Raw genomic sequence first — 8091 nt, forward strand, 5'->3', positions numbered from 1 at the left:
GAGGTCCATACACAATATAGCGTCTTAGGTAGGCTTCAGTGAATATTTCAAAGTGACTTACAAGTGATGAGGAATGCAACAAACATAAATGATTTACATGTATATTATGCTCGGTTGTCACAATAAGTAGGCATATGCATCAAAAAGCTTAAATTAAAATGACATCTTCAAAACGTTAGGAGCATAAATGTAACTATTTGATAAGCTTATTTAACAAACACACTTTAATAATATTTGCATATATTCACTTGATACTCTTTGGGATGTGACATAAGCATATTGTTTGCATTCCAAAATAAGCAGAACACAAAACTGTATCTGTTTGCTCATCTCAGTGTTTAGTTTGGCCAAAAGGACCAGTTTTTGACAGAAACCCTTTTGTAAGTTGTATCAGCATTGAGTGTTTCGAGAGCCTTTTTAAAAACTCATAAATATTTAGCCTTGATTACATCAGAATCAGAATCAGAATCAGAATCAGAATGAGCTTTATTGGCCATCAGCGTCGGCGCCATCTTGGGATTTTTTTCATGGAGCTGATTCAACTTTTTTTTCTTGAGAACTCCGCAATGACATAATTAACATAAGTGATTAATGTAATATATCTGTGTCATATAAATAATCTCATGGCTCTTGGGGACTATGTCAACTCTAAAAAGATTTATTTACAACCTGCTGGTCATGCTTTGCCTTGAATACAACTAGACAAATCAACGGAGTCACCATGACACACAGGGCAGCTGTGGCCACAGTAAATCGTAAACAGATGCAGTCACTAGACTTGTCATATGTCCTGCTGAGAAAAATAAAACATACATGTGCATGTTCCTTCATTCACCAGTCAACACAAGGCCTGCATTTGAACCTCAAGTAAACATTTCCTTAAAAAAAACATAAAACATGTTGGGGAAACCAAATAAAGAGTCATTGCATTAAATATGTTGGTTGTTGGGAGAAGGAAGGGTGTTGGAAGTAAAATGGTATGGAGCCTTCAGTTAAGTTTATATTAGTTTTACATTTGACTGTGAATATGAAACAATATAATCTGAAACATATTAGAAAAGTAGAAAGAATTGTCAAAGTAACTAATAATAACTTTATACTACATTGTAAAAAAAAAAAAATTATTAATACTAAAATATTTAGCTGATTGTTTTTTTGTGTTTACTTCCTAATTTAGGAGCTAGTGATTTCTATCAGTTTTCAGGAACAGAAAGCAATGCGTCTCACGGCAACCTTTCTGGAAAAAAAACTTTCCAGGATGCACTAGGGTACGTGTGCATACTTAATTTGTTTTCATACTGTTTTATTTACATTGCTGTTAATTTTGCAGCATAGGCCTATATAACTTTTTGCCTTATGATGTCAGATAATTAGTTTCAAGTTTCAAGTGTTGAAGTCTGTTTGGTGAGTCCCATAAATGTGGCTTGTCTCATGAGTGATTATGCAAGTTTTCATGTGATATTGTGGTTAATTTAAGACAACAGTCCCTTTACTGTCCATGTCCATGTTAACAGTAGGCTACATTTAAAATTAAATGCATTATACTTAATAATAATAATAATTAACATAGGAAAACTTATAGAAGTTTATATAACTCAAGTTTATACAAGGCAATACAAAGATGGCAAATTTAAAACTGGATTTGTATGGTCTGTACATACTCAAGAAGTAGATGAATTCAAGTTTTAGAAAAGCCATGCAGGATAATTATAGGCTATAGGCCTATTGACAGATAGCCTGCAGTAGGTACAACTGAAAGTGTATATTATCTACATAACGTTGTCGAACATCGTCGTGTGATTCATTCAATATTCCACTGTTTTTGTCAGGGAATGGTAGTTTGCGGTACCGCATTCGGGAAACCGCAGTCATTCCAAATGTTGGAAATATTCGGCACGTTATAACCCGTAGACGAGGCTTGTCGCGTCCAAACATGATTAGTCTGACAGTATCAATGCATTGTGGACATAAACACACCGCTTTGGTCAAACCTACAAGAAAATTACTATAAAATTGTGATAAATAAGGGAGCAGCAACAACAACAACCGAGTAGAACGAGGAGGGTGGTGATGTGACGTCACTCCAAACTGGGATTGACATTCCCCACAAGAAGCGAGAGATTATTGCAGTTTTGCTCTCGCGAGTCACAGGTGTGAGCGAATTATTTTGTGGAAGTCACTTATTTGGCGACTCTAGGTAAGCAGCATGCTTAATATGATTGTCTTATTGTGAAATGCAACTTTTTAGTGTGATTACATTTTCAAATGTTTAGTCATTTGAGCATCTTTCCATAGTTATCAACTCACGTGTCTGTTACAGCAGAGATCAAACCAAAAAAATAGCTCTGTATATCGTGTGCATTGTATATATAACCGTTTTAATGTTTTAACAATAGCCTTAATAAGTCGTAACATTTGCATTTTGGAACAGCCTAGAATTGTCTGGGTTTCCCCCCTATGATCCAGAGTTTTCGTTGTGTTTTTTTCTTCTTCTTCAATATAGTATTATTTAGCCTATCATAATTTGATTTTACTTATATTCTTTCATAAAAAAATCACTTTTGTCATACAAAAACTACACACTCCCTTGATGTCTGCTATACTGCCCATGGAATGAACTGATGTACAATCTGGGGAAAAAACTAAAAACTTTTTAATATATATTTTGCATGAACTCAGTTTAATGCTCTGAAGAGACAGATGTCACATGTTCACCATAGAACAGGGGAAATTATGTATTTTAATAGATGGAGAATTCCCATGTGAAATTTTACATGACTGAGTAGAGAAAATGCTTTCAGATTATGTTCAGAGCTTTTCTGTATAGCAAAACTTCACTTTACTTCTCAAATTCTGGCCTCCAGTGGACAAAAGCAGAACAACATGTGAGTTAGTGAGTTCCTTTTCTTTCTAGATCAGGGCTGCCCAAACTCGGTCCTGGAGGGCCGGTGTCCTGCAGAGTTTAGCTCCAACTTGCCTGCCTTTAAGTTTCTATGCTTGCCTCAACATGCCTGCCTTTAAGTTTCTAGTATGCCTAGTAAGAGCTTGATTAGCTGGTTCAGGTGTGTTTAATTGGGGTTGGAGCTAAACTCTTCAGGACACTGGCCCAACAGGACCGAGTTTGGACACCCCTGTTCTAGATCCTCCTGGGATCCAGGCATAGAATTTTGTCCTCTGTAGAGGACATTATATACAGGTTTGACCATAAACACACCTTCTTCTAAAAATGATTTAATCAAATCAAATCAAATTGAGCATTCTTAGGGAAATATGATAATATTATGTAATTATCATTTAAATCTGATTCATTTTCAAATAGTTTGTCTTACAAAATAATCTCAGAAAAATGTTATGGGGTTTCAAATTGGAATATGATTTTTTGTTATGAAACAGGGCATAAGTTTCCTACATGTCTTCTGTAGAGGACACCAAGACAAATGGCATGTTTATCAGACATTTTGGGGAAACACAACAAATAGGGAAAGAAATTATAGATCAATATTCCTATGAAATATTACATATTCTTATGAAAATGTTGCCAAGTTATTACTCCCAGTATAACATTTTTTTCATTATGGTTTGCCCCAAGAACACATTAATATGCATGTAATTAGATGCAATGTATAGATTCATTGTATAGAATGGGAATACCAATTTATGGACATTTTACACACATTTTGCATAAAGTAAAATAGTATATCAAATCATTCTGTTATATCTTTCATAACATAGTTGAGAAACATCTTTGTACAAAGTTTGGTTAATCAACACAAACTCAGCACACCTGAAAAAAACGATAGGTGCGTAGGAAAAAAGGTCCAACAAAACTGTCAAGTCCAAAATATAAAGATGCAATCCCGCACACTATTAATTCTTGCTAAATATTGAAGTTTATTAACAAAAGCAACGTTTCGGTCCACTGTCCTTCATCAGGCATACAGTGGGGCAAAAAAGTATTTAGTCAGCCACCAATTGTGCAAGTTCTCCCACTTAAAAAGATGAGAGAGGCCACTCCCAACCAATGAGTGACATCGACATGTGGACCAATCACCAACTCATACATCACAAATATCCAATAAAAAACTCTTCACAACATTACAAGCAGATGATATTACACCATTTAAACTCAAAGTTAATCGTTTTTGTAAAATCACAATATCAAAAATTCAAATCTTGACAGAGTTACAATATCATCCCATCTTGATCAAACAGACACTCAGATACACAATAAGAACACTTTACAACATTACATTAAATAATGCTTTATCATTTAACCCCAAGGGTGATAAAGTTTGCAAAGTCACAATCCAAAACAACTCATGTCTTAAAGGCTATCAGTGTCACCACCTCTTGGTGGAACAGACACCTTTTCAATCCCCAAGAAACGAAGGGAGGACACATCATGATTAAAAGAGAGGAAATGTGCAGCAACTGGGTAAGTAATATCTTTTCTCCTAATGGAGCTCTTATGCTCACTGATCCTTTTTTTCAATTGACCACAAAAGATTGGTTGATCCAGTCCTGTGTCTTGTGTTTTGCTCCCCACGTCTTCCATGACCCAGTTTTCCCATGTCCATTGTTTCCAATTTGATTCCAGGTGTGTCTTGTCTTCCCCTGATTAAGTTGTATATAAAGTGTGTTCTGCCCATTGTTTCCTGTCCGGTATTGAATGCCGTCTCTCCCCGCTACGTGTGTGTTCCTTGTTCCATGGATGTCATTAAAGTCTCTTTGTTTAAAGTATACTCCTCGTCTCCTCGTTCCTCGCTCCGTGCTCCTCACAGTAGCGAATGTGACAATAGTGGCTCAAACCAACTCTCTTTTACCTCCTTTATCCCACCCAATATGTGGATTACTTTATTAAACCATTTGTGCAGAAATTACCTTTTTATATTAGAGATTCTACAGATTTCATAAGATCTCTGAGCTACGAAATTTACCTGATACAGTGTTGTTGAGTCTGTACACCAACATTACACATGAAAAGGGACTGAATGCTTTGAGATACTATCTTGCAGAAAGTGGTTCAGATTCTGATTTTGTTGAAAAGTCGGGGATTATTAAAAAGAAATTCTTGGATAGAGGATATCCCACAAAATGGGTTAATGATGCTTTTGATACTTTTCGAAAACCCCGTACAGAGTTGTTAAACAAGAATATAAAACGTACAAAAAAACATTAATTTACCTTTATTACTACTTATTCATAAACATCTTATCAGATAAGAAATATTTCTTAAAATATTGGCATTTGTTATCTTCAGACCCCGAGTTGAGTCATCTTTTCCAACACCCTTCGATGACTGAGTATAAACGTTCCAGAAACTTAAGAGATCTTCTGGTGCATGCCCGTTTTCAGAGTGCTGCTCCTCTTGCATCTCAAAATTTATTGAGTCCTATACAGAATGGAAATTATCGTTGTAGTAATTGTGCACAGTGTAACAATACATTTAAAACTGCTGTTTTCTGTCATCCAAGAACAGGTCAAAAATATCAAATTAACTCTGTTATTTCGTGTGCTTCTACCCATGTTGTGTACCTTATTCGATGTCCATGTGGTCTGTGTTATGTGGGGAAAACATCTCGTCAATTGAAACAAAGGATCAGTGAGCATAAGAGCTCCATTAGGAGAAAAGATATTGCTTACCCAGTTGCTGCGCATTTCCTCTCTTTTAATCATGATGTGTCCTCCCTACGTTTCTTGGGGATTGAAAAGGTGTCTGTTCCACCAAGAAGTGGTGACATTGATAGCCTTTTATTAAGACGTGAGTTGTTTTGGATTGTGACTTTTGCAAACTTTATCACCCTTGGGGTTAAATGATGAAGCATTAGTTAATGTAATGTTGTAAAGTGTTCTTATTGTATATCTGAGTGTCTGTTTGATCAAGATGGGATGATATTGTAACTCTGTCAAGATTTGAATTTTTGATATTGTGATTTTACAAAAACGATTAACTTTGCGTTTAAATTGTGTAATATCATCTGTTTGTAATGTTGTAAAGTGTTTTTTATTGGATATTTGAGTCCTGGTTATTTATGATGTATGAGTTAGTGATTGGTCCACATGTCGATGTCACTCATTGGTTGGGAGTGTATTTAAAAATGTTTTGACTTTAATAGTATGTATATGCCTGATGAAGGACAGTGGACCGAAACATTGCTTTTGTTAATAAACTTCAATATTTAGCAAGAATTGATAGTGTGGCATTGTTTTGCCTTTACATGCCTTTTCATATCTGTTTATAATTTTTTTTAATAACTTAGTCATGGCGTCCTCTACAAAGGACGAGGACAAATAAAAAAAATGTTTAAAAAATTCTCCATTTTTTTCTTATGCTAAAAAAAAATATTTTTTTATGCTTCTCTCAGTCTAGGTATATCTTGACTGCTTATAATTAACTACTAAATACCATATTTGTTCTGTCAAACTAGGTTTGAAGATACAATGATGGATCCATACAATTTTACAAAAAGTCCTCTCAATTACAACTCATCCGAGTATGAAGATGACTATGATGATGATGATTATGATGAGAATACAGATCTCAGGAAATCTCTTAACATCATGTCACTCATAGTCTACAGTCTGGCTTTTGTACTTGGAGTGGTGGGCAATGGCATTGTCATTTGGGTTACTGGATTCAAAATGAAAAGGACGGTCAACACAGTCTGGTTTCTGAACCTTGCTGTAGCAGACTTCCTCTTCACAGCCTTCCTCCCTCTCAGCGTGGCTTATACGGCCATGGGCTTCCACTGGCCTTTTGGCCAGTTCATGTGCAAATTCAACAGCACTCTCAGTTTCCTCAACATGTTTGCCAGTGTGTACATCCTGGTTGTGATCAGTGTTGACCGCTGTGTGTCTGTGGTGCGTCCAATCTGGGCACAGAACCATAGGAATGTGAGCCGAGCTTCTGTGGTGAGCTTTGGAGTTTGGTTATTCGCCCTGGTGCTGAGCTCACCCTACTTTGTCTTCAAGGACACTGCACCCGACCACAGCAACTCAAACATAATCAACTGCTTCAACAACTTTGCATTCTCTGATGACTATGAAACACCAGAGGTGGTGGAGCTCCGTATTCTACGGCATCGTGCCATGATCATTACCCGTTTCATCATAGGCTTTGTGGTGCCTTTTGTGATCATCGTCTCTTGCTATGTGGTCATCATCCATCGTCTCCAAAGAAACCGTTCCATGTCTGGCCGAACTGGACGTCCCTTCAAGATCATTGCTGCTGTGATCACCGCCTTCTTCATTTGTTGGGCTCCTTACCATATCCTGGTGCTCATTGAGATGGTAAACCACATGAGAGTGAAATACAGCTCCACCCTGCAATATGTCACCACTGTTGGAATTCCCATTGCGACCAGTTTGGCTTTCCTAAACAGCTGCCTGAACCCATTGTTGTATGTTTTCATGGGACAAGACTTTAAAGACAAGGTGCGCAAGTCAATCCTGAAGGTTTTGGAAACTGCTTTCACAGAGGAAGTTTCACGCACAAATACCTGCACAAATTCAATGCCCACTTTTCGAAACAAAGAGAACGGGAGCAAGTCTTTCTCTGATGCAGATGTATAACAGTATAACATAAATTTTTTCTAAAGAAGGACTTTACAAAGTGTTTTCATGTGGATCTAATGCCATCATTAATAAAAGTGAGACACATTAACCTGAAGAACTGGACCAAAAGAAATTCAGTTAGTTTGAAGCTTTACATTAAAACTACCTTGCTCTTATGGGGAAATGCTTATGTGATGCAGAATTATTATATACGTGTGTGTGTGTGTGTGTGTGTGTGTGTGTGTGTGTGTGTAAGAGAGAGAGAGATTTAATGATGAATAAAAATTGTTATTGTAAGCATATATGATAATGAATTTTTTTACATGTATTAGCTTGTCTTTACTGTATAACTATTGTCTGCACATACATTTTTATAAAGTATCTTTTATTTCATATAAAATAGTATTCAATTTGTTGATGTATTTCAAAGATTAAGCAAAAAGCTGAAGCTAAATAAACTTATTAATTAAGCCTCTTACTCTGGTCTCATTGTGGTCTTAATTTAGATATAATCAAAAACTGAACATTAATACAAGA

At 36.2% G+C, this 8091-nt stretch overlaps 1 protein-coding gene across 1 annotated transcript; it reads left to right on the plus strand.

Moving 5' to 3' along the window:
• The first annotated feature begins 2133 nt into the window (after positions 1-2133).
• LOC107593626 (chemokine-like receptor 1) lies at positions 2134-7756 on the plus strand. Its single transcript, XM_016283428.1, has 2 exons — positions 2134-2197; positions 6429-7756. Exon 2 carries the CDS (start codon positions 6442-6444, stop codon positions 7570-7572), a length of 1131 nt encoding a protein of 376 aa, XP_016138914.1. The 5' UTR covers positions 2134-2197; positions 6429-6441; the 3' UTR covers positions 7573-7756.
• The last annotated feature ends 335 nt before the right edge of the window (positions 7757-8091 follow it).

The sequence above is a fragment of the Sinocyclocheilus grahami genome, unplaced genomic scaffold, assembly GCF_001515645.1.
Source record: "Sinocyclocheilus grahami isolate Dianchi unplaced genomic scaffold, SAMN03320097.WGS_v1.1 scaffold175.1, whole genome shotgun sequence".
Taxonomy (NCBI): Eukaryota; Metazoa; Chordata; class Actinopteri; order Cypriniformes; family Cyprinidae; genus Sinocyclocheilus; species Sinocyclocheilus grahami.